Source organism: Podarcis melisellensis (genome assembly GCF_964234715.1).
Source record: "Podarcis melisellensis genome assembly, chromosome: 6".
Taxonomy (NCBI): Eukaryota; Metazoa; Chordata; class Lepidosauria; order Squamata; family Lacertidae; genus Podarcis; species Podarcis melisellensis.
In genome coordinates this window covers 61273130-61300673 of record NC_138538.1, presented here as the reverse complement: position 1 = coordinate 61300673, position 27544 = coordinate 61273130, and the positions used below count along the sequence as shown (strand labels likewise).

Below are 27544 nucleotides of genomic sequence, written 5' to 3'. Positions count from 1 at the left end.
GTTAAGAACTGTGCAGGATAATTCATTTCAATACATTAGAAACTCCTGTCATTCAGGCTTCCATGCCAGCCATACAATGAACAGAACCGGCCTACCAAAGGGATCAAAGTTACTGTGCCAAGAATTTTCTTACTTCGGAAATGAGAGTATGATTAAATCTTAAGGACACCATGAGCTAATAAGCATTGCTCTTCATTTACCTTGTAGAAAAAGTAAATGCTGCATAAAACTGAAAATACCAAGGGCGCGTCCAGGCTTACATTTATCCCGTGCCTAGAAAAAGTTTCCCACTTGTCCCATGCTTTCTAGCCATAAGGTCCAAGTGGTTTTCTGTATGCTCCGCTACATTCCCCTGGAAAACCCGCTCTTGAGTTGTAGCAAACATAAATCCATGAAAATCCTGACTGACGTCTGCTCTGATTCAGCGATAAAAATCGAGTTTTCCCAAGGAAAAGCAGTCGTACAAATGGAAGTCTGGATGAGCCCTAAGATCCTGAACCGTTTCCACCATCAGTTTCATGTTGGGAAAGAATTATGTCGTTATTGTTATGAATTATGGCAGCTTCAAGAACAAGCTTAACATTGCTGGAATTACTATAGGATGAGATATCATGTATCTTAGGGAATTCATTCAGGACTTACATCACTGATTTTACTTATTGTATTTTGCTATATAACTAAAGTATGTTGGGAAAAGCAAAAAATGCCTTGCAATACCAACATTTTATTCTACACTAGCTTATGTATTTGTGTGTTGCTTTGAGGGAGGGTGTTTTCCATAGAATAAAGTTCTGCCATAGTGTATACTCAGTATATATTCTGGAATCATCATTTTGGAAGCTTCCTCAGACTCTTTTTGTTATTCTGATTTTAACACTTTGGCCAATAAACTGAAACTTACCAATATCTGTAGGCTTGACTAACATTAGCGGTGACTGAAGCAATGTCATTCCATCTGTGATCTTGAGCCACATAATGTAAATATGCTTGAACTTTGCTGAAGTTATCTGGCATTTGTATTTTTGGTTTTTTACAGCATTGCAGTGAGTGACCGTGACATTGTCCTTTAGGGAACGTGTAGAGGTACTTCCCAATGATACATCTGTTCTGAATTGTAAAAGAAAAAGAAACCCATCAGTTGTGAATATTTTGTATGAAGTAGCATGTCTAAAGCATTTTACTAGATGTTGTTTTTAAGATGGGTTAATTATTTTAGATCAAGATTCTCTAGAAAGACTATGCTGAACATGCCAGAATGCCACTTTTACCCATACAAAGACAAGAGAAAGGTTGTGATCATTTTGTTTAAATTTTCCCCAATGCCTAGTCATATTAATCAAACAAAAAAGCAAGAGTACTGGAGTTAATGCCATTGTATGTCAAGACCCTGAGACCACCCCCTCACTGATGAATAAGACACAAGGACACGGATATTAGGTTAATGTTATTGGGCAAATTTAGGCCACAACTTTCTTGGTTACAGAATGTGAGCGGTATTGGCTTAGGCATTGGAATTGACCCGACTGTATCTGACTCCTGCCCATCATGCAGGGAGTCCAGTAAGGATCAACCACCGGTAGGGGAGCCCCATCGATGCAAACCAACTCAAGCTCCCCCTGGGTTCCCGACGGGGTCGTGGCATGACCCTAGCCCTGCCCCGGGCTTTGGACAAGATCCACATCCCCAGATTCCTTTAACGGAATACCTTTAAACTTGGGGGAGCAGGTGATGGCCACACCTCCCCTCCCCATCATAAGATTAACCAATGCCTAACCACAAATCCTTACAAAGTTGTGACGACTGCTATGAGGTAGGTGAAAGCGAAATGGCCCATGCCAATTTGCCAAGTGGAAAAATTCCTACCAGGCCCCTCAAGGGCGACCAACCGAGGTCCATAGCAAGGCCAAATTTGAAACCTGAAAAATAGGGAGGGAGGGTGGGAGATCAAGGAAGCGAGTAAAGAGGAAGCTCTCTGGCTTGCACCTCAGTTTAAATGGGTCCCAGCCACGCCCCTAGCCAGTGGATTGGCTGGTTGGTGAATGATGTGACCAGGAACCTCCGGGTGACGCAGGACTTTGTCCCACGCCCCCAGAGGGAAGTGGATGGCCATGTGGTCCACCGCAACACCTCCCCACTGGGAAGTGGAGGGGATTTGTAGCTTGACTGTGCAGCTTTTATTTATCCAAAATTCTGAGGGGGAAAACCATATAGCAACATTTAGTCTTTTCTTAGGAACAACCTACACACTGCATATAAACTTAACATTTTCCAAGTGATTTCCCACATATGTTTGGGTATGGCTCTACCCTCAATCCAGCCTTAAAAACTGGCTATGCCAGCAAATGTCACATAGTTGGAAGTCCTACTGTGGGGATTAAAGGATGGTCTTTGTGCAAGAAAAAAGCCTCAGTATGTATTTTAAAACATACCATAAAATGTTAAGTACAGTGCCGGAAAACAAGAACACATTTTTACTCACTGGAATATGCTTTGAAAGGCAATAAGAAATTAATTTTCAAACTGTGAGATTAAAGCCTTGGAACAAGTAGATAAACTTGCACAATTTTTTAAAAAAAAACTTTGAAAAGAATAATAAGCACAAATGCAATATAAAGTCTAAAACTTTTAAACATAATTTCAAAACAAATCTGGGGCTGGAGAATAGAAGATACAGACTGAAGGAACTGATGTTACAAACTGGCCAATAGATAACCATAGCTGTGAGGCAAATGACAGCCTTTGGGTTGTAGCCATGTAAATTCTACTCAGAGTAGAACCAGCTGAAATTAATGAACCTAGTCCTGTCCATTAATTCAGTGGGTCTTCTCTACTAACATTGGATACAACCCTTTGTCTCCTTTCTGGGGTGGAGGAATGGGGTTTTCTCAGTTTAGCCTGAATCTCACACAAAACAAGTCTGAACAGCGTACACATCAGGTCAGGGTGGTAAATAAGTCTACATTATAGGTATCAATGGCACTATCAAACTGCCTTCTCACTCTTACAGGGTTACATTTGTTTTCAGCAGAAATTTGTTGAAACCTGTTTATATTGAGACAATAGCATAGTTTCCACACAAAGCATACTTCAAAATTCATTAGTCTCAAGTAATCCTCTAACGTTAATGTCACAGAATTTGAGGGGGGGGTTCATGTTCTGTTTTTGGATAATTTGCTTCTCCAATTCCATGAAGAAGAAGGAAGAAGAAGAAGAAGAAGAAGAAGAAGAAGAAGAAGAAGAAGAAGACTCATTTAAACCCAATCGCTCCTGCTATTGCTTTGGAATAAACCATGGAAAGTATTCATATTCTGGCTTTTTAGCATTCTGTTTTGTTCCTTCTGCAAAACTCAAATAAGCCCAAAATATCTTCGGTTGACCTCCCCAAATAAATTTGGTTTTATGCATTTTTCAATATATTGGAAAACTCCCATAGACTCAAGCAAAACTCTTATTGAAAAAAATGTACTATTTTACTGAACTATCCAAAATGTAAAGCACAAACACTACAGTATGAAGTATGTAAGTTTAATGTGTATTAAAGACCTGCTGCAGAAAAATCAATCCTTCATTTAATTGTCCGTAATAGTTAATGCAAGTGTGGCACCAGTCTCACATTAGACCATCCACCATCCAGAGAACTGTGTAATTAACTCCACACACCAAATGGTGGTTTTAGCTTGCCTCGCACACAGCAGTCCAGCCCAATGACCCCTGTTTTGAAACACAGGTTTTTTAAATTTAAATTAATTCATCAGTGTATGAAATGTAAACATAGATGTTTCTATGTTTTTTATCTTAAACTTCTGTCACTTGTGCTGAGCCTTGGTGATAGTATGGCTATTAGCTGAGATAAAGGACCTCCCAATCTGCAGAAAACACTGTTGAGGATACCCTGTGGCCAGGACCCAGATATGCAGCCAGGTCATTTGTTGTTATTTTGCTACAGATGTTCCCTGTATCAAGGGGGAAACAAAGCCTCCAGCTGTAGCCTTGTTTTCTTCTGCACATGTGGAACACTTCTTTGGATGATGACCCACAAATCTAAGTGAATGTGGAACATCCTGAAATTCATGAAAAAGTGACACGTAGTAGAGGATGGGGCAAATGGGGCGCTGTCCCACCAACCTGTCTGCATCAGCCAGCCCCCACTTGCCTGCTTTCTCTCTTAGAAGCAGCCCAGGAGATGGAGTGGCTACCAGCATACTCTTCAGACTCAAGAGCTGCCCTTGTAGAACTCAGCAAGGAGGAGCATGGGACAAAAATTCGGATCCATTGATGCTACGTATCATTGGTTATGGCTCTACCATCTGTTGGTCTCCTTGTCTTCCACCCTACCAGTTCCAACATGCACCAGCCACCACTGCCATTAAGTAAATGCTGAGTCCATGTGCCCACTGGACCACTTTGATCAGTGCAACTGGCACTACAACAGGTGCCACATCATACCCATTCTACATTTATAAGAGCTTGGTCATTTAGTTGTGGCAGCATCTGCACTTTGGAACTCCTTGCCTGTTGAGATTAAGCAGGCACCTTCACTGTACTCTATTCCGTGCTTGCTGAAAAGTAGCACAAATCCACAGCCCCTTTTGAGACTCGTCTGATATGTGCCAATGTGCTGCGGGAGAGTCATACACTGACACTGCATATTTGACACTTACAACTTAGTTACAGCTCAAATAAGCACAGCCTATGTGACAGATGAGCACATAGATCAGCAATGTGCCAGAAGTACTGGGTTCACGCATCTCACAACATTCCCAATTTAAATCCTTTCAGTTCCTGCAATACTGAATGCAGTAGACACAAGTTGCATTTTCTCCCAATCTTGAGGGGGGATATTAAAATTAGGATAAGGAAATTAATAACAAAAAAATGACAATTGTGCACAGTGCGAATAAATTCAGAAATATGAGAGAAGGCCAGCCTTCCAAATAATCCACTGAGCCCCCAAATGATCGTTTCTTCGAAAGCACTAAAAGGCAGTCTGGGGAAAGGGAATGCAAGCTTTGTTGTTGTTGTTTAGTCATTTAGTCGTGTTCGACTCCTCGTGACTCCATGGACCAGAGCACGCCAGGCACTCCTGCCTCCTGCAGTTTGGTCAAACTCATGCTGGTAGCTTCAAGAACACTATCCAACCATCTCATCCTCTGTCGTCCCCTTCTATGTCGTCCCCCTGTTTCCCAACATCAGGGTCTTTTCCAGGGAGTCTTCTCTTCTCATGAGGTGGCCAGAGTATTGGAGCCTCAGCTTCAGGATCTGTCCTTCCAGCGAGCACTCAGGGCTGGTTTCCTTAAGAATGGATAGGTTTGATCTTCTTGCAAGCTTACTATGAGACAATCACAAACTTTATTGGTCTTTTCGGTTGGTGCTTACAGTTCACAAATGTGAGGAGATAATGACAAAAGCTCACAGCAGCAAAGAATATTTCCCTTAGTTTTGCAACATGAAAGGTTAGTTCTTGAAACTGGCATGAAACTGCAGAACTTTATTTTTAAAGTTGTAAAATTAATGTTTTCCTGGACCACACTTCGGATAAACAGAGTGAAAAAATATATACTCTTTATGGTTTGGCTTCAGCTTACACTACACTAGTTGAAAGTGGAAAGTCAGCATTGTTCCACTTGCCATTTCCTTCTGTAGTTCTAAGAGAAACCAGCTGTGGTATTCATTGGCCACTGTTCTGTATTCTCTCTTTTTTATATGTTACAGTTGCATTGTAATGTGATGGAAAATTCTTTGAAGCACTCAAGAAAAATGTTGTTGTTTTAAAAAAAGCATTTGGCAAGGTTTCATTGTTGCCTATTATTCATATTAGAGTTTTGCCAAAAAAATATTGTACTCTAAAATCATCTGAGGAAAATATGTTTTGAGTATTTTTTTAAGGGAAGCATTTGAAATAACTGAGTATATTGGGAGTTTAAACAGCCTTTCAGTAATTAATTTTCAGCTACCATAGAGATCAATGTAAGAAGACATATGTTCATATTGCCAAAAGGTAGAAATGAGAGTTAGATATCAAATTTCTGAAGAAAAGTTCATTATATGAATTGGTTGTTTAGGAAATATGCTCATCCTACTGAACAGCGAAGGAGATGTTCTTGGCCAGAGTTAGAAACTGCCTGGCTGCATCTGCATATTTGATGGTTATGAGGGTACTTGTGACTGCATCCTGGCTATATATGTCTGTTAAGCTGTCTGTTAAGAGATATCATAAATCATGGACAGCTATTCAAAAGTTTGAGCAAAATTAACGCAGCTATTTTTCTCAGTAGATTTATATCCCAATAAATTCTTACACTGCTTGCATTGCAGTCAACATTCAGATACCCAAAAGACTCTGGAACAAGAACTCCTCACTCTGCATGCAGCCTAATTCCACCACCAAATTCCAAGAAATAATCCTTGGTTTCCCCTTAGTTTGACAGACTGATTTTAGAACCCTTGTTGCGGCACAAGAAAGTTAGAGTCACTCTGTTTAAAAAGGAGGCACATTATAATTATTTTTCTCTGCAGTTAACATAGCAATGTTTGAGAGAGCATGTTGTATTCTATAAATATGATGCGGGATGTGATGTTTGAATCTACTTGCTGATACATTTTTCAGCCAATTCTATTCTAACTCAGAAATAAGTTCCACTGAGATCAATAGGTCTCAGTGCAGCCTTCAGTAGAATATACTCAGCTCACTGTTCCCCACAGAGGTGAATGTCCAAGGCTGTAATAGCTATTACATATTTACAGAGAAGCCAGTGCTTTCATAAAATATGGGCAGCCCATATCAACAATTGTAGTATTCTTACGATAGGAGATTGGGAAAGACTGGAAACATGCTGGATCCTGTGTTATATGTTTTTGCACAGTAAGTTTACATTATAGGAGACAAAGATTTACTATAGTATCATGAGTGTCTGATGTTGTGTTTGTAGCTGAGAAGAACATACCGGTAGTCCTTCTACAAGTCCTAACAGAAATGTGTACCATTCATATGAAAAGCAACATGCTTAGATCAATGCTATCATCAAAGTTAACCAAACATACACTTTTATGACTAAATTTTGCATTTAACATAAAGGACACCAGGTCATGTAAGCAAAACATCTAACTATTCAAAAGAACACATGGAATAGCAATAAAAAATTCCAAAGGGGCTGCGTGAAGGGTACTGCTGGAAAACATGCCAACAGTAACTGAAGAAATATAAAGTATCTGATGTCAACATGATGAGGCAGACTAAGTTCACCCTTTATGGCCAAACCATGAAATATTGCACAATAAGTATATTGACAGAAGAGACCTCTGATCTAAATAAAATGCTTTGTTGTTGTTTAGTCATTTCTGACTCTTCGTGACCCCATGGACAAGAGCATGCCAGGCACTCCTGTCTTCCATTGCCTCCCGCAGTTTGGTCAAACTCATGTTAGTAGCAGTTTCATAAAAGGACAAAGATAGAGCAGGGCAGGGGGAAATCCCAATGGTAACAATTTGATTTTAAAGTTTGGTATATAGGGGCAGCTGATAATTTCCTATACTCCTCTCTCAAACCCATTACCACCACTAGTATTAAAAAAAGTAAAGCAGAATTTAAAAAAATATCCTGAAAATTGTAAACTACATAAATTTCACATTTGACATAGATTATACTTACAATGTGTACAACAGATTCACTGAAAGGTCTTCATGCAGGTATGGTGATTTAGTAGATAACTCCACAAGACAAAATAACTCCTCTGTGCTTTCTTTAGACCAAAACTGTAGATTCCATATTGAATCTAAATGGAAAATTTACATATTTTTCAGAACTTCATTGCAAGCCAAAACCACTGAAATACCATGTACCGGAGAGAACACATTTCTAAGAAAGTTTCCAATCCCAATTAAATAATCAAGTGTTCTTAAATTATGGGGCGATCTTAATTCTTTTACTGGTACCAATACCAATAAATTCAAAACATCCTCTTACATTTTCTGCAGTGGCTCCCTGTTTGTGGAATGTTCTCTCGGGGGGGGGGCGGGGTTGGTTGGTACCTTCACTTACACACCTACACACCTTCAGGTGCCAGGCAAAAACATTACTCTTCAACCAGGCCTTTGGCTGATTAACATCCTATGCCAGGGGTCAGCAACCTTTTTCAGCCATGGGCCGGTCTACTGTCCCTCAGACCATGTGGTGGGCTGGACTATATTTGGGGGGGTGAACAAATTCCTATGCCCCACAAATAACCCAGAGATGCATTTTAAATAAAAGGACACATTCTACTCATGTAAAAATACACTGATTCGTGGTCCAGATTGAGAAGGTGATTGGACCGCATCCAGCCCATGGGCCTTAGGTTGCCTACCCCTGTCCTATACCCTTTTAAATGTGTTTGTGGGAAGGGGTGGAGGTTATTAGTTTGATTGCTTTTATTATGTATTTTGTGGTTTTTATTTTGTATTTTTATGTTTTGAACCGCCATGGAAGAAATATGGAAGAAGGGCTGTATACAAAACAACAACAATAATAACAATGATTTTCTACAATAATAATAATGATTGCATACCAAGCATACCTATTTGTTGAGATGTAAAAGCACCGCTTTCCGAGTACGTAAATGCCTTGATTTCCATTTCTGAAGTATATACAAAACAGTTAATATGTGTATCACTCCACTGGCAACATAGGAAATGATCTTCAGTCACCAGTGATGTGCCATTGGCTTTAATTGTACCGTGTTCCTCATTTATGCTAGGACCATTCTCTGCAATTCCAGCGGGCAAAGAAATGTTAGAAGTCTTCTCTGATGGCACACATGGTAGCTGAAAGCTCTGTGGAGGAATCTGATATACCATGCAATAGGAAATTACCATTCGAAGAAAATCTGAGGGTACAGGGAGGGAAAAGGATTAGTCTGAATACCTCATATAACTGAGAGCTAGAACATTTATTAGCACAAGATAAAACAAATTCTGGGCAAAATTACTGAACGCACACTTCCAAAGAGATGCATAAAATCACAGAAATATATTCACTGATACTTAAATAATTTTTTGGCCACCAGCTTAATTCTGGGTTCCCCACCACCCCATTATTTTATTCTGTCATTACTCATGAACAAAACATCTTCAGCAAGGAAGGGTATATATTATAAACGAATGTATTATAGAACAGCATATTTATATTTAGTAAAATTTAGTTACAAAATTCAGGAGTACAAATTATTATTATTATTATTATTTACATTGTTTTATATTGTCAAGTTTTTAAATTTCGCAACTGGTGTTTTTTTGTCTTGATACTGGTCACCCCCACTGCCTAAAACCACTTGTGCTTACTTTGCAAAAGTATGTCTCTGTACGTATAAAGGCCTCGTGCAGTAGATCAGTGTATGAGGAGTGACAACTATTAGCCCCGCCCACAACATTACAGGCAATGTGCAGCCCTTCCCCCTGGAGCTCGAGGGGACAGCACAAATATGTGCAGGGAGGGGGCCTTCCATGTGACCTGGAACCCCCTGCACAGTTAAATGTCCTTTCCTCTTACAGTAAACAAAGCATCACTCATCTTCTTCATATCTTTTATGCCTAGGCCTTGCCCCATAAGACTGGACCCTGCAGTCACTGAATTCCTGCTCTCTGTGTTGTATCACTGTTTTTATGATACTGTTTTGTTGTTTTCATGTTGTAATTCTGTCCACTACGCAGATATCTTTAAATATTGAACAGTTTAGAAATGCTTTTAATTAAACAACCAAATCATTACCACGTGTTTAAACAGGATTCCAGATCACGTGGTAACCTTCATCCACACAGCTGAACACACAAAGGCTCCCTGCTGCAGAAGCATGTATGGATGACAGCAACAACTGCTAGTGAGCACATGCAACATTGTTGGTGGTGTTAGCCAGCACAGCCCCACACATTGGTTCGACACGTGAAGGCGATATATAAAAGCCTAGTGGCTATTAACTTTAAGATGGCAATTCTGACCATATATTATGTATATTTTGTAAGAAATCAACAGAACAGAATCATGTTGCTAATGTTGAGATAATATATAGTGTTCCCTATCTTTTGAACATGCACCTGTGTATGTGGTCAAATTATAAAATTTGCAACCAGGTGGGGGTTTTTTGAATAATTTTGATTGCAACTGTATGCTTGGCTTGCTATATTATTACATTATCTAGAACGATTTCATCACAAAAATGTTTCCTCTGATATGATTTGAGCTATAATATTCGTCTGCCAATCTGTTACTAATTCTAGCATCAAATCCCTCAAAGATACAGAGAAATTCAGGGACACTGGCCAAGTAAGAAGTGCACCAAATAGACGACTAGCATCTTCTAAGATTATTTTCTTATGCTGTTGTTTAGAAAGAGTAGCCGGCAACTTACTCAGCTGTAGAAATCCAGTCAAAATATTATACCAGTTCATCTTGGTCTAAACAGCAGATCTGAGGGCAAAAACAATCAGGGGGAAATAATGTCACACTGGCATTTATAGAAGAATAAAGAATATTTACGACACAGCAAACCAACTCCTACTTAAGGCTGACTGAGAAGGACAGCCTTGGATCTGCTGGATCCAAAGTCCATTGCTTGCTAGTTCTGAGCTCCTATACTTATAGGAATTCCCCCTCCCACTGAAAGCAATGAAATGTGGGGTTTTTAAAAAAATAAAAATAAAATACACCTCCCTCCCAAAGTGAACCAGCAGCACTTTGGAAGTGATGGATTGACTTGCCACTTATCTCTTCTCCCACCCCCACTGCCTAATTAGGATTTCTGTGTTACTAAAATTGCAGTTCTTAGAGATCCTGTACATTTGTGGAAAAATAAAGAAACCTAGAATTCAAAGGCATTTTGTCAGAGGAGTTGATGCTTTCAGCTATGGTAACAGCAGTTCTGCATTTGAACTGTAACAAGTTTAGTTATTCTCCCAACAAGGAAGTTTACATGGTCAAGCATTACAGCAATTTAAAAGGAGTGGTTATAACTGCTATTGTGCATTTGAGAATAACACCAATATAGAAGCCATTGTGGTTATAACATGCAGCCAATGATATAGCAGAAAAACACAAGCAATGCATCTTAGAAAAAGTCAACAGAACTCACATATATTTAGCCTTTCCATTCATTTTTCTATGGCCTTGAGAGCCCCAACGCACACACAGCACTGACTAGACACCCACCATTCATTTCAGTTGAGAGAGAGCAGAGCTATTTGCGCATTCTTTTTGAAGCACAGATCTGCTCTTTCCATTTAAGTAAATGAAAAACGCCATACATTGTGCAAGAGTCCTGTCCCCCCACATTAGAAGTCTACATTTTATATAACGCTCCAGTTATTTAATAGCATGTGAAACAGAAAGAAAATAAAACAGAATATGGGTAGAATTGTCTTCTCACCAGAATAAGGAACATAGGAAGCTGCCTTCTACTCAGTCAGACCATTGTAGGATTTGAAGGTGCTCTTTCCCAGTCCTACAGTAACGAACGCTTCTGGTTACGCACGCTTTGGGTTATGAGCTCCGCTAACCTGGAAGTAGTTGCTCCTGGTTGTGAACTTTGCCCCAGGATGTGAGCAGCAGCCACGCGCGCAGTGGGAGGCGCCGTTAGCAAAAGCGCACCTCAGGATAAGAACAGTTTCAGATTAAGAATGGACTGCCGGAACAAATTAAGTATGTAACCAGAGGTAACACTGTATATCTCAACCTCTTCTGTAAAAGTAAACAGTATCCATTTCTTCTGCAGCCTGTAGTATATATTATCAACATTTACTAAACCGAAATAGCTTTGTCTGCTTAAAAGCCAAAGCCAGAATGTGATGTACCTTTATAGGAAAACTACTCCTTAAGTTATTAGCACGACAGCAGCTGCAACCAGTTAAAGTCAGCTTCAAGAGTTTATAAATTGTCCTTCCCATACATCTGGGACAGGGAATCTCTGACCTAGTGGGTCTAACTAGGCCCACAAGGCCTCCACATTTTGCACATTAGGCCATTTTGGCTAAGCTACATCCACCTACCAATCACTCGACCTCATACATGACATCAGGTGTAGGCAGGTAAAAAGGTGGCCAGGTTGGTGCACCTGGCGCATCAAAGCACAGTGCAGAGCTCTTTACAAAGGGTTTCCAAAGAGCCTTGCACGGAGCTTTAAAGTCTTGCTCATCTGAGCTTCAGAACACCATGAAGGGCTTTTTAGAAGCTTCTTGCAAAGAGTGCTTTGATGCCATGATAATCAGCTGATTGTTGGGACCTCAAAGTGCCGTCCAGGGATCCTTGCTTCATATTCTCTTTCACTATTAGCAAACCATAATTATGATGCATCTTACAATAACCTTAGAAGATACTCCTTCTGAGGAAATGAAAAATTTAGCTATCTCAGATCCATAGCAAACAATTAATTCAAGTAACCCAAATGGATTCTGCAAATTTAGATGTGGCTATTTGTTAAAAATTTGTCCGGGGGTTGGGTGGGTTCTATTTAGTAAACAGCAAGTGAACTGGTGCTTAGTCAGATCTGGACAATGGTAGGGTAGGGAGCTTTAATCCCTTAGCAGTCCAAAAAAGAATAAGCTCTCAGATCATACAAATCAATCCCCATAAAAGCCTGGGTGAACCACAACACTGTTTTCAGTCAACACGGAAATATTTCCAATGCTCATGCCACAAATTACTGTGCAGATTTGCATGTACATTCCCTTCTCTCTCAATATCTGCTCCCGTAAAGACATAGAAAGTGAGTGTTGAGGCAGCAAGCCACTGTGGCAAATTGGGGGTGCAGAGTGATTCCTTAACATCCTGCTTAACTCCCCAGTTCTTTTCTGGAGTCCACAAGAAACATGACACTAAATATGCCTGGATATACCTATATAAGAGCCAAAAGTTCAAGCAGTATATAGCTACAACACCAGCATAGGTGTACTGAGCATGAAATATCCATGCCACATGGTTACAGCTAAATAGTAATGTTGAATTTATTTAGGGAAATCAAGGGTTTGACAACACTGAAAATAAGGGAAGGAAGGAACTTCTAAAATTGGCATCACAAACACACACAAACAGAGAGAGAGAGAGAGTTGGATCCAGATGTATTCCAGAAGAAGAAATACTGGCAGTGCTATTGTTCTGTAAACTGTTGCACAAGAGTCAGTGGAAGACCTCACACACTATGGACTTTCAGGGCCAGATTCAACTAGCAAGTCCCGCATGCCCCCAACATTGGCTCTGGGGAGGTCAAGAGAACCCCCAAAATAGCACAAGGGTGGAAGAGTAGGGAATCGTTCTATCTGGCAAGCAAAAATGCTTGCACCGATGGGACAATTGCCATAGTGCTACATTGATTTCCTCCCTTAGTTTATTTTTCACATGTGTGAGGTCGGGAAATGCTCTTCTGCTTGTGGAAAAGGTCTATTTGCAGAAAAGCATCTCTGAATCTCATCCACTGTATCTTAAGCTCTTTACTTCATTGTCAGACAATGTATTAATCTAGACAGGGTCCTTTAAACTTATTTGATTCCCAAAGTTCATTTGTTGCTCAAGGCATTTTCAAATTGAAGACAAGCTGGCTGTGTCTGGCACACACAAAAACCTACCTCATACTGGAAACTCTCTGGTCAATGTGGAAGCTGACTTTGAAATTTACTGCAGAAGCAATCACATCTAGATGGGGTGGACTTTGGCCAGGGAAGATTTCCCACTGTCCCTGATGCAGATCAAAGTTGGGAGTTTTAGCTAAGTACTGGGTGCTTTGGTGCATGCCACATCTGCACTCATAGAAAGAGGAAGATGCTTTCAAACATTTAAAACCGAATTAGCATTATGTCACTGACAGAGGGAGGATAGGAAAGGCAGATTGCAGGTGTCAGCTGCAGACTTTGCTTCACAAAGGGTATATGGACACACACATAGTCCCATCCCATTGCAATGTTAAAGGATTGCCCTGTGGAAGGCAGCTATTATTTTGCATGCATGCCGATACCACCAGCAACCATTTCCCAACCCTGGAAGCTGCAGATGGCAGTGGGGATGCTCACAATGTGTGGGTTCCTATCCACAAGGCAAGAACTTCTAATTTTAAATGTGGTATGTACAGCATTCACTACTTGAATGCCACTTTCAACAGCATTCCAACAACGAATGCAAGATCAGTCTTAAACGGGAGCTGCTTACATGGGGTGAACTTACGAGGTCTGTAACATTATTTAGGAAGGAATTCAAATTTAATGTGATGCAGCCTCAGTGTCATTAAGTCCATCACTTTAAATCAGGAAATTAAACTGAAATTCATTATTCATATTCACAACAACTAGGCTAAAAATGAAATAAAAAGGGCTGCTGTGAAAACACATTTTATTGCTTATAAAATAAGATAAAAATAAGAAAAATTGTTCTTTTCCATTCCCTAGAGTTTCACTTGGACATGGCAAGTCACAAATGTCCCATCAGTCATGGCTGCCAGTGACATATTGAAGACATTAGCACCAAGAGACCAAACAGGAAGCCAAGGCACAGGCCCAAGAGATGTGTGCTATGTTATTTTTCTGAATTGGAGGAATGTTATTTGCTTACCAAACCAGTTTTAGTGTTATTTACTACTTTGAAGGAATTGAATCTCTCAAACTATTTTATGGATTTAGCCAAGCAATTTGAAATAATAGGTAAAGTCTGCAAAAGCCACTGCAGTAATACACACTGCATTATGTGCAATCTCTCTCTGAATTACATAGCGCACACTTCTAATTAGCCAAGTTGACTGCAAAATTGTATGTGCTCAGTTCAAAAAATGTTGCAATTCTCAGCAGGGGTACAAAGAAAGCAGTCAAACGCCGCACACTGCCCAATCTAATGCAAACCTATTGCAAGCATCTGTCTTGAAAGAATAAATAAAGCAGATGCCCCTCTTCTTCTCATTCAATGCTACAATAAAAAATAGAGGACCCAGTGAAGAAGGGTGCAAGAACTGTGAAAATAATAGCCATGCATACTATTTCTAAAATTCAGAGGATGAGATGTTCTCTTAATAGCCCTCATACAGACTTCCTGCTTGTCAAACATTCTGTAATGAGGAAGCTCACCAATGGTGAACAAGTTGCTGGAAAGAAACAGTTCATCCACTAATACCAACATTCCCCCTCAATTGCCGAGCCAGAGGGACAGTTGGGCACATTCTCAGTTGTGTTTTTATTTCACTTGTGCATGAAGTAATAGCTATGATGTTTTTTTTTCCACAATTCAATTTCCAAAGTTTCATCAGTGTAACAACTTTGTCTCCATGTATCCACACTTTCCTGTACTCTTTCAGCCCCAATCTACTTTGTCTACAGGCTGTAGCCATAAAGCTGTTGTTGCCATGCTGCACCATGTTTGTTGGCAGTGTTACCATGGATATTGTGACACTGGCTGTAAAAATTGTTACGTTCTCTCCAATTGTTCATGTGCTGAACAATTTGCATTTAGCTAAATGACTGATCAAAACAGGAAATTTGAAACATAATTTTAGGGATATGCAGCATCCCCCCCCCAACAAATCAGAAAAGATAGGTCCTCTGCAATATCCCTGAAGTTTTGACAGAATCAAAATTGCAAAACTTAGATACATTTTGAGCTAGCACAAATGCATTAGAAAATGCATGTGCCCAGCAACATGTGAGCTTGAAGACTCACAAGGGAAGACAGTCAAGAAGACAGGACCTTGGACAGCTCTAAATGGCCCTGCTAAACCAGCCACAGGAGATGCTACAACTGCAGGGAGTGTTAACTAAAGTGTTATGTAGCCTAACCAGACCGGAAGTGCTGTAAGCTCTGCTTCAGGAGCAGCTGGCTGATCAGCCAAACAGCCCTTGCCTTATTTTGTAGCTTTTGAGTTCTGTGAGGCTGGGGAGGCAGGAGTACTGCAGAGGACCCACCCTCTGAATCACAGGGTGGTAGCAATGGTCTACTTGAGAAAGTTGCTGTCATGAGTTCCACAGCGATGCCTTAAAGAGGGCAGTTGGGATGACAAGAAGGAGTGGGAGATGCTCAGAGAAGTCTGATCTCGGGAAAGGTCCTAGCAGGTTGGGGGATGGAAATATGGGACCCTAGAAGGACTCTGGCCCAGGATAGGGTCCCAACAGCTTGGAAGGTGGAGATCCAGAACCAAGGAAGAGGCCTAGCAAGGTAGCAAGAGAACAGCCTGCACCCCGCAACACAGGACACCCCAAGTGCAATGTCACAGGCCACTAAGCCAACTGGCACCTTTCCATGTCAGTGAAACACCTTCTGGGGAGGCACCTGGTGATAAGTCTGACAGCAAGTTAGCTCCGTCAGCGTCACTTCCATCTCCAAGGACATGGAGGTGACACCACAAACAAACCATACAAGCCCAGCCTTGATGGAGGACTACCCATTTATTTATCCAGACCTGAGGCTTGGGACATCCACTGCACAAATAGCTGTGCCTGTCCTGCTCTTCAAAAGGGGGCATGTCAAATGTTGCATCAACCTCTTAGCTAAGTCTACTCATGCACTGTCATGCTCTGCTGTGCTTTACTAGCTTGTAACCTGTAGACCCATTGGAATACTGTGCTGACTTCGTTAATACAGCCTTTAATACCTCCAGTCATGTTGACAGTTTGAGATCTGAGGAGGAGAGTCAGAGTTGGGACAGCTGCCTCAAGCTCATCAGAGCCTTCTGCTATCCACTGAAAGGTCCCTCAGTCACAACAATGGTACACAACTATAGCTGAAACCAAATTTCAAGGCAGCCACTCTTCATCTGAAATATGGTAAGATTATGCATTTGTTTTTAAATCAAGCCAGTGTTAAATTTTAGCAACCTCAGGATGTTTGACATACCATATTCATAAAAATTAAACATAAACCATGAAATTTAATACAGGAGTGTACATGATAGAATTGTAGCTAAAGCACAGCTGAAGTCCACAAAACAGCTAAAAAACCCCAAATACCCATAAAACCATTGTCATTAAAACACAGTTAAAAAGCAATAGAACTTTTGAAACAAGGTATAGACGACTAAATTACATGTTTAAAAAACAATTTTTTCAACAGCAAAAGAGACTTTATATTTCCAGCCTGAAGCTATAATCCAATAACCATACATCAGTTTTGAATGAATTTGTTGTTGTTTAGTCGTGTCCGATTCTTTGTGACCCCATGAACCAGAGCACGCAGTTTGGTCAAACTCATGTTCATAGCTTCGAGAACACTGTCCAAGCATCTCGTCCTCTATCATCCCCTTCTCCTTGTGCCCTCAATCTTTCCAAACATCAGGGTCTTTTCCAGGGAGTCTTCTCATCTCATGAGGTGGCCAAAGTATTGGAGCCTCAGCTTCAGGATCTGTCCTTCCAGTTTCCTTAAGAATGGATAGGTTTGATCTTCTTGTAGTCCATGGGACTCTCAAGAGTCTCCTTCAGCACCATAATTCAAAAGCATCAATACTTTGGTGATCCGCCTTCTTTATGGTCCAGCTCTCACTTCCATACATCACTACTAGGAAAACCATAGTTTAACTATACGGACCTTTGTTGGTAAGGTGATGTCTCTGCTTTATAAGATGCTGTCTAGGATTGTAATCGCTATTCTCCCAAGAAGCAGGCATCTTTTAATTTCGTGACTGCTGTTACCATCTGCAGTGATCAAGGAGCCCAAGAAAGTAAAATCTCCCACTGCCTCCATTTCTTCCCCTTCTATTTGCCAGGAGGTGATGGGACCAGTGGCCATGATCTTAGTTTTTTTGATGTTGAGCTTCAAACCATATTTTGCTCTCTCCTCTTTCACCCTGATTAAGAGGTTCTTTAATTCCTCCTCCTCACTTTCTGCCATCAAAGTTGTGTCATCTGTATATCTGAAGTTCTTGATGTTTCTTCCAGCAATCTTAATTCTGGTTTGGTTTCATCCAGTCCAGCCTTTCGCATGAAGAATTCTGCATATAAGTTAAATAAGCAAGGAGACAATATATAGCCTTGTCTTACTCTTTTCCCAATTTTGAACCAATCTGTTGTTCCATATCCAGTTCTAACTGTAGCTTCTTGTTCCACATAGAGATTTCTCAGGAGACAGATGAGGTGATCAGACCCTCCCATTTTTTTAAGAACTTGCCATAGTTTGCTGCGAATGAATAGAGAGATGGAAATGGAAGCAACTGTACCTCTGAAGGGAAGGCATCCCACAGATGAGATACCACCACAGAGAAGATGATACCCCTTCACAGTGGATCTGACATGAACCATAGATACTGTATGTGAATTTGTTTTTCATTATCAATATTCCGACTGATATTTCCCAACAAACTTTAAAAAAACAAACAAACAAAAAACCAACCACCATTAATGACATATCAGCATGTATGTAGCATTTCTTTAACATCAACAGGAACTGGAAACTTTTGATTAATTATGTTTTAAAATCCAGTCCATTCCTATGCTGAATTTGAAGAAATGGGGTGGTATCCAACTAGGTCATACTCAGAGCAGACCCACTGAAATCAATGGGTGAGTGAAGAAGTTATACTCTATTTCAGAACAGCCATAGATGAAACAGCACTAAAATATAAGTGGGTCTTTCAGCAATAGTTCAAATATCAAATTAGTCACCAATGATCAAATGCAAACCATACAAGAGTGGGAACACATCCAATAGTTCTGGCACTAAATGGAAAGTGAAAACATAAACTTTGTTTTATTATTTATTTATTTATACCCCCACACATCTGGCTGGGTCTTCTTCAATTTATCTATTAACAGGACAAAAAGCTTGTGAAATAAAAACATCAACAGCTGTTAGTTAACATGAAATGGGAACAGACTACTGTGCACACCCAAACTATCTTTAAAAATAAACAGCTGTTTTTGAATATTAAATAAATGCCTCCAAAGCATAACATCCTACTAATAATGCATATGGATATAGTGCATATGGCTATGTGTTCTGATTTTCATAACTAACTACATGGATCTCCTATTAATTTCTTTGAGAGCTAGAAGTCACTCCACACTCCTAAAAATTGGGTCCTCCATATAATTAGCTTTTTCTTAATTTGAAATGTGGCTGTATATTACAAAAAGTGTTCTGAAAGAAGTAAAGGCCTTAAAAACAAAGCAAGACTTCTGCTTGTAGCTTGATCCTTTCCCCCCTGGAAACAAATCCCACAATATTAAATGGGACTCACTCAAGATAAGTATGGATGACTGCACCCTTAACTTTAGAAAGCTATGTAATTTCCCCAATTATTCTCTACATGCTCAGCAGAACACCGAGTTCCCCATTCTGTTGCTTTAAGAACTGCACAAGAATATGAGAGCAAGAGTGGGGCTTGTTAAAAATCATCTGCTGCAGGGTATTAGTATTTATTGTAAGCATGTAGTGGTATGTATTTTTGCTGTTGTGCCACGTTTAGGAGGAAAAGTAGCATACAAGTTAAAATAATAATAATACAAACAAAGCAAATATACATTCAAGATACCTTGGGGTTGCGCCACTAAAAGTGAAGGAGTAACATACAGCAAAATGCTATACGTGTTTACTCAGAAGTATATCCCATTGTTTTCAGCAGGAATTACTCCCTAGTTTTCAGCATAGCAATCTTACACTTCTATCAATAAGTATTATCCAACACCAATAGCAGGCCAACCTTGAATAGACTAAGGTAGATAGAGAAATTCTGTAAGCTGTGAAACAAGGGAGCCACATCCCTGGAATTGGAGTAATCGATTCACAGGTTTGTCACACATACATGATTACAGAGTTGCCACACACTTACCAAGAAACAACTATTTTCATGTTACATAAGTAGTCCATGAAACTTCCATGGTTGCTTCCAGATGAGGTGTGCATTCATCCCAACTGGTTTCCACAAAGTTTGTAAAAGATTACATGATGTCCATTGATTACATTGATCATTCGTTCTTATTTGCTTGTGGGGATGTTACGCAACATCAGGTCAAACCATTGTTATTCCACATTTTACAGTGCATTTCCCCATCACTTGTGACAAAAAAGACTTGTATTTTCCCCCTCTCTGAAGTAGCTTCATTGCGCAAGAGGACCATATCCACTTTAAATGTACAACTTGAACTTACTGATATGCACTTTAATCCCATCCACAAATTAGCAACAGACTGGAAGCACCCCATGCTAAGGTAATTTGGAGGGTTGGTTCACATTTAACATCCAAACGTGGCTTGGCATCAACAGGCTCTATGCTCAGGGTTGGCAGGCTGAGAGAAAACTTCAGCACTTCCTCTTCCACCTGCATGCTATGTTTTAATCCATTATTTCCACTTTTGTGTAAAATGTGGTTTACCACTGGGTGACAAACCAGAAAACTGTGGTTTGTATAACTCCTCCAAACTAGTAGGAGAAATCATTGTTTGATCCTGATTTGCAATCCTAGTTCTGAGGTATTTTCCAATCCACAGTTCATGCTCATAGCTTTTTGGGTGCAACAGGTGTGGAATGATTTGGATTCTACATGGTCATGTTTGCATGTAACAGTAAGCTTAAGAAACGAAACTGTGAGTTGTGTTCTGGTGCATGTATCCTGATCACTTCTGCTTTGCTCATCCCTCTTTGAGAAGCAAATAGATTAACGAACCCAGGATTAGCAAACCCAGGGTTGTGATTTATTTCTCCCTAACAAACAAAAATCAGTCTTAAACCAAGTTCGTTGCTTGGCGGCAAATCCAGGCTTGTGCTGCAATATGTTTAAGTCTTTATGGCAAAAAATTACTATGCAAGCTTGTCAGGAAATAACACAGATTACAAAAAGAGAGATTTGATTCTTCAAATAACTTATTCAAACTGCTTTTTTTCATTCCTAGTGATTCAAATCCTGATTTGAATCAATTATTTCAGTGAAGCCATCATGAATACATGTATAAATAATCAGCATATTAAGTCTCACCACGGGTTATTTTGATACTATGGGCCATACCCAATGAAGTAGTTCTGACAACACAAGGCTGTGCAATAAAACTTCCCCTCCTTCTCCTCTTCCTGCAACCCCAATTTGTTCTAGGGTTTCCCTCAACCCTCCGGAGCAGATTTTGAGAGCGTGCGGGGACAGGAGGTGCATAGGGAGAAAGAGGGGAAGTTCCATTGTGCAAGCAGAAATCTTTGCACTAGTAGAAGCACTTCATATATATTTAATAGATCATCACATATCATAATGCCTTCAAACAAAGACAGTGACTCACAGAGGAACAGGCTGCATATCACATTTAGACATAAATATTTTTAACTGAGTAGGTTTTGTAGACACAAAAAGACAATACAGAAAGGACAAGGTCACTCCCCCACCCCCACCCTGCAAAACAAAACACTTATAAAACTCTACAGATTAAGAAGGTACTGCTGGCTGAATATTTATTTTCTGTATAGACATTTCAGTTTTCCAACTGTCTACAGGGAAGAAGTTGATGGAGCATATAAACGTTCCATTTTGGCAAGCTTCTAGAATTGGTCTGACAACTATGAAAAAGCTCCTCACTTTCAGGTCATTTGCTTCCTTAAGAAGTATCTTCTGGCACTAAGCAGAGAATACACAAAATACAAAAAACCCACAACTTCACTATGTCAGTCTACCACCACCATTAAGTTGCATTTACATTAAACACAACACACTACACTACACTTGATCTTAGTCAAAAGACTGAGAAGCAATTGATTGCAGACAAAAGGTAATCAAAGTTTTCTTGACATACATAATTGTCTTCATTGTGGACCTTAGTGATAATTTTTAACATGATGCCAATATTATACTGAAAGTAAATTTGTTTTACATAGAATTTTAAATCATAATTGTTATTTGCAATTGTGGACATTACTTTACGGCTTGTGGTTGGCATCCATCTGTCTTGGAAGACAATGGAAGAGTGCGCCTTTAGGGGTGAAGTCAAACTACTGGGGAGTTACAGCGCCTGATGTAGCTGTAGAGAGGCATGTTTTACTGCAACTGGGGCAGATGAAGACATCCAGTTGTGCTGCTGCAGATGCACCAGGGTGTTTCTTCTCTCTGCACTCCTCCCAATAGTCATTCCTTCTCTGGTCACTGCTACAGATGTGCGACTTGACTGTCTGTCTCCAGGCACTGCAATCATCTGCAAAGGATTTCCCACACAAGACTGATATTGCCAGCCTTCATGTCACATTTGCAGACATCTTTGTAACACAGAGTTAGTCTTTCAAAGGGCCTGGTGCCTGAAGCCTGTTCCCTGTAGAGCACATCCTTGGGGAACCTGATCCTACCATCTTTTATTTGGTGGACATGACCAAGCCAATGTAGCTGTCCCTGAGACAAGAATGTGAGCATGCTAAGAATATGGGCTTCAGAGAGAACATCTTTCTTTGAGATTCTGTCCTGCAATGTGATGCCCAAAATCTTCCTGACGCAGTGCATGTGGAAGGCATTGGGGCATTGTTCCCAGTGGTTGTAAGTTGCCCATGACTCACTTCTGTAAAGGATACACAATACACAAGCCTGGTACATCTCCAGCTTGGTATTGGACATTTCCCCATACCCTTTTGGAGAGGCGAGCCATTGCTGTAGCTGCCTTGCCAATAAATACATGTGTTCAGCTCAGCATCAATGAGGAGGTTGCTGGTTATGGTGGAACCCAGGTAGACAAAATCGTCTACCACCTCAAGCATGTAGTCATCACTGCTGATGCTTGGAGTGCTGGCAACATCCAGGAAGTTGGTCTTCATCAGGCTGTCGGAAAGGCCAAACTCCTTGCAGGCTTGGACAAATGACCACAGAGCTTCCACAGAGTGTGCTGTCAAGGCTGCCTTATCTGGAAACAACATCTCTTGGATAAGGATCCACTGCACTTTTGTCTTGGTGCAGAGACCATACCAGGCCGAACAGACCCTTGTCGCTCCTCGAATGTAAGGCGACACCATTTTCAGTTGAGCTGAAGGTGTATGAGAGCACTGGGGAGAAGAATTTGCCAAAAAGAGTTGGGGCAAGCCCTGTTTCACGCTGTCATACTGCTCGGCGCTGCATTTGTTATCGTTGAAGGATATCATCATCTTGTGAAGCTTATACAAAATAAACTTAAATAAAAAATTGAAAGTTCTGTATTAAAATTCCTGCAGAACACAATTTTTATTTTTATTTTTATTTGATTGATCTCTACACTAAACCTCATTCTCTTAATTCAAGGCAAGATTTATTTATACCCCGCTCATCTGGCTGAGTTTCCCCAGCCACTCTGGGCAGCTCCCAATCGAGTGTTAAAAACCATACAGCATTAAATATTAAAAACTTCCCTAAACAGAGCTTCCTTCAGATGTCTTTTAAAAAAAGATAGCTGCTTATTTCCTTGACATCTGATGGGAGGGCGTTCCACAGGGCAGGCGCTACTACCGAGAAGGCCCTACTTTTCAAACTCCCCTCATTTTCGAACGTAGTTCACCATGTGACACAGGATTATGTTGTCAGGGGGCAGGGGACATAGCCCAAAGCTTCCTTAGCTGTGCAGAAGTAGTTATGTGGTACTATGGTCAATGTCTCTTAGTTTGATGCAAGGTCAGTTCTTGCCCTATTTGCTGTGGTCTCAAGGCATTCAAAGTGAATGTGTGATGAAAGCCACCATGTCTCATGGGCAAGCATTCCCCATAAATGTCTGAAGGAGACTTATAACTGTGTTCAGCTGAACATTCTTAGAACCATGCAGATATTTCCAACGTGGTTATTTAAATACTTCCTTTTCAGCACGGCACAGGGCAAATTAGGGGTAGAATGCATGCGCCCGTGCCTCTGTCACACATTCTTCCCCACGCCGTGCAGGACTTCTACCCCTCATAACTTTCAAATATCTGGAATTCACTATTTGCTGGTATTTGTTATTGTTTAGGGTTGCCATGTGTCCTCTTTTTCCAGGACAGGTCCTCTTTTTCAGGGGTAAAATTTCTGTCTGGGCAGATTTTTAAAATTTGCCAAAATGTCTCTGACTATACTTTCTGGATGAGACATAGACATAACTAGTGCCTGAAGACTTGCTTTCCTCTTCTCTTCTCCTGCCCCACCCCCAGCAATATATCACAGCTTCTATAGCCTGCATATATTTGGGGTATTTAAAATTAGAGTCATCATGGCATTCTCTTTTTTTGCTCTTCAAAATATGGCAACCCTATTGTTATTTGTTAATGCTTCCTACTTTTTAACCTACTTTTATTAAATATTTTCTCTCAAATGTTTACAAATTAACTCTCTGCTATACAGATTTGGTACAGGAAGAAATCTTGTCTAGTCTTAATTGTACTTGTAGGCGCTGCAGTCAGGATCCAAAAAAAATGTGAAACAAATGGAGCCAGTCTTTGAAGCTTTTTTTTTTTTTCAAGCAGCACCTCTCATAATTTTATGCACACTGTGAGTAAGCTGTTCTGGACACAGTGCAAATTCTGAGTAAATCTATATGGGCTTGCTTTGTAGTAGGACTTTCAAAAGCAGTTTGTGATGTGGCATAGGGGTCAGCTATCCTATGAAAATGGGTTTTTTAAATCCACTGGGTGAGCAGAAACTCTAGGAAGCTGCTTAGATCTCATCTATGTAGATAATAAATAATAATTTCAGATAGCCACATGAAGAGTTCCCCCTCTCTCTCTTTCATTACGTACACCTAAACACAAGCCATGGAGCAGTTTGCATCTGCTCTCCAAAATATTAGAACAGCTAATATTTCAAAATAATTTAAAATTGTATTTATTAAGCAAACAACCAAAGGTCTCAATAAAATGACTCTTCACCCTGTTCTGTGTCGTGCGAATCCCACAAGGTTTGAAAATGAATGGAACGTTATTACACTAGGAAACAAAACAAGTGCCAATGAAAACACTTAAGTCCTAAACAGTCCCATTGCATAACCCTTAATTATGCTATCTTTTAATAGCTACTGCATCTTTACATGACTGTTACAAAGTTAATGCCAACAACACATTGCTTGTGTAATTTCAAGCAAAAGAATAGATAAGTTAGGAATGTGTTTCAAATCAATAGAACTGCCGCGCATGTGTGCGCGTGTGTATGTGTGTGCAAAGGGTCCATGTTAGTACATAAGAAAATGAAAGGGGGGAAACCCCACAGCTGGGCAAGACTTTTATTAGTATCAACCAGCAGATTTTGGCTGTACAAAATCTAACATTTCCCACCATTTTAAAACCTATTTCTGGAACCAATTCCAACTGATGTAAATACACATTGACACATTGTGGTAAGCCATAAGCCATGACCTGCTGTGAATGAGCAGCATGCTAGTGGCACACTGCTGAATTGCTCCTAACTTTGTTCCTCCCTCCCTGGAGCCAGGAGGAACAAACCATGAGCCTTGGTTTACCATGATATAGGAACCAGCACTTGTGGCTTTGTTTCTCTCTCTGTCACCCACACCAGAACACTGTCACTCTGACCCAAATTGGCAATCTGAAATCAACAGTACATTGTACCAAAAGCTTTTTAGAATTTGGACTTGGAGCAGCAACTCATGAATGCAAATCCCTGCACAGCCATGATCAAAGTTGCAGCAGTGGCCTAGGGTATGGCATCGCATACACCAACCTACCTTGGTAGCTTGTTGTGATGATAAAAATGGGATAACCCCTGCCTAGGCCACCAGGAGTTCCTTGGAGGAAGGCTAGGATCAAAATGTGGTAGATGTTGAGTCTTCCAACTGCATTACAGGAACTATGATGTGCAAAAATGCCACTGGTAGCAGATCACTAAGAGAGTTGTAGGTTACAGCTCTGGTGAGATTTGCAAAGGAAAACCTTACCAGCGCTCATTACAAGCTTCTCTTCGATTTATTTATTTTTCCAGGCTTTTTGTTTTAGTTTGCAGTCCTTGTCGTGAAAACTTTTGAGAGAACAAGACAAATAGCTCGTTTAAGGTGGCCAAACTACCAAGGAGCTGAAAGCATCTTTGCCTCTCTTTTTCCAAAGGACAAAAGGAGCTTCACTGACATAGACTGAAGAGATCTGAAACATAACCTAGGAAACTCTACAATGATTACAACTTGCAGCTGTAAATGTCAACTCCGAGCGAGTTCCTCCTGTCCTCGGTGGTTCCGCTAAAACTGTTGCACGTCCCATTTGTCAGACGATGAGGACAAGAAGACTGACGCGGATGCGCAGTCTGGTCCGCGGCAGCGCAAACACAAGCCTGCCTTTATCGCCTGGCAAATCGCCTCCCAGCCAGTCGCAACACCTCACACGCTCTTCGCTTTCCCCTCTCTGCGCAAACTTCAGCAGGTCCTTCCTGCAGCACCCTTTATGCAGTGCAGTCCTGGCCATGTTTACTCCGAAGTAAGCCCTCCCTGGCTTCAACGAGACTTACTCTCTGGCCAACCTGCCGTCCCAAGCACCTAGGAGCCACCCAAAGTTAACTGAAAGTAGCCCTACCCGACCAAAATAGTAACACCATATTAATACCAATGCTAATAATACTAATAATAATAACAACGATTAAAGCTCCTGCGAGCTGCGGTGGTTATAGCGGTGTGGCGCACCAAGGCACCCACTGACGCTTGCGCTCCCCAACGCAGCCAGTGCCAAAAGACCCTCGGCCAGAACTAGCCAGGCAGAAGAAGGAGAAAAGGAAAACACGTACCTTTGCTGTGGCGACCAGCTGGAATCTCGGCCGCTCTTTTCACGCAGGGGGGAAGAGAGAAGGGGGAAGGAAGAAGGAGAAACTGCTCCCGCTCCTGTGAGGCGCGCGCCCTTTCCCCTCAAGCCCCACGCTCTTCACCCGGCTGGCAGTGGAACCATAGCTCCCTCTCCCTCTCCCCGCCTCCCCCCCCCCAGCCCCCTTCGGCCTTTATGCCAGCCAGCCGGTCAGCTCGGCGTCGGCGCCGTCTGCAGAGGAGCCTTGAGGCTGGCGGGCGCGCAGCGCTGGTGAGGACAAGCAGCGGGCGGGAAAATGCTGCAGCTTCTCGCTCGCTACCTGTGCGGCTACTAGCACTCCCTACTGGGGACGCGGGAAGCGCCGGCTGGCCAGAGGCTGGGGCCAGCGTCACGTGGCGCCCGAGTCTCTCGCTACCAGGACTTATAACGCGCTCCTTCAGCCGTTGGTGCTGGTCGTGGGAACCTTGCTCGGCGTCTCCAAGGACGGCTTTGGCCACCTCCCGGCACCTGCCGCCAACACTTGCGCGGTTTCAGCGCCACCCAACGCCTCTGGCCTTTCCCGCCACTTGGGCACTATACGCTCGTGACAGCAGCCCAAGTTGTATTCGGTGGAGAGCAGCACTAAGCTTTCAAAAAAGTTGTTGTCGTTTTCCAGAGCATAAATTAAGTACACATAATAGGAAGTTAAATTGCACAATACTTAGGAGCGTAAGGGGGGAAAGGACATTAGCAGTTTGGTACTATTCTTGGGGGACCTGGCCATTTTGTTTCTTAGAAATTTCGCACGGAGGACAAATGTCCACTATAGGTCCACCACATAAACAAGAGTTCCATTTCCCCTAAAAAGCTGCCCCTGAGGTGACTGTAGGGACAAAGTAAGACATACAGTACAGTGGTCCCTTGGGTTCAGGTTACAGACTCCGCTAACCCAGAAAT

General features: G+C 41.2%; 1 protein-coding gene and 1 long non-coding RNA gene across 6 annotated transcripts in view; one reads left to right on the top strand and one right to left on the bottom strand.

Annotated features, from left to right (window-relative positions):
• Positions 1 to 3561, top strand: part of LOC309372368 — a 66743-nt gene extending 63182 nt beyond the window's left edge. For all 4 annotated transcript variants that reach the window (XR_014169461.1, XR_014169462.1, XR_014169463.1 and 1 more), the window contains one exon: positions 1037 to 3561. This is a non-coding gene — a long non-coding RNA (uncharacterized lncRNA). The remainder of the gene's footprint in view (positions 1 to 1036) is intronic.
• LEPR (leptin receptor) overlaps positions 1 to 26758 on the bottom strand; it is a 57817-nt gene extending 31059 nt beyond the window's left edge. The window contains exons 1-5 of one of the 2 annotated variants that reach the window (XM_081915734.1): positions 26595 to 26758; positions 10380 to 10438; positions 8553 to 8861; positions 7649 to 7772; positions 902 to 1107 (exon numbers count right to left, since the gene is read on the bottom strand). In XM_081915734.1, the coding sequence (XP_081771860.1) occupies positions 902 to 1107; positions 7649 to 7772; positions 8553 to 8861; positions 10380 to 10419 (679 nt within the window). In that variant the 5' untranslated portion in view covers positions 10420 to 10438; positions 26595 to 26758. Of the gene's footprint in view, positions 1 to 901; positions 1108 to 7648; positions 7773 to 8552; positions 8862 to 10379; positions 10439 to 26447; positions 26472 to 26594 lie in introns of those variants that run through there. The other variant, XM_081915735.1, reaches the window with a different exon arrangement.
• Between the last annotated feature and the right edge of the window lie 786 nt (positions 26759 to 27544).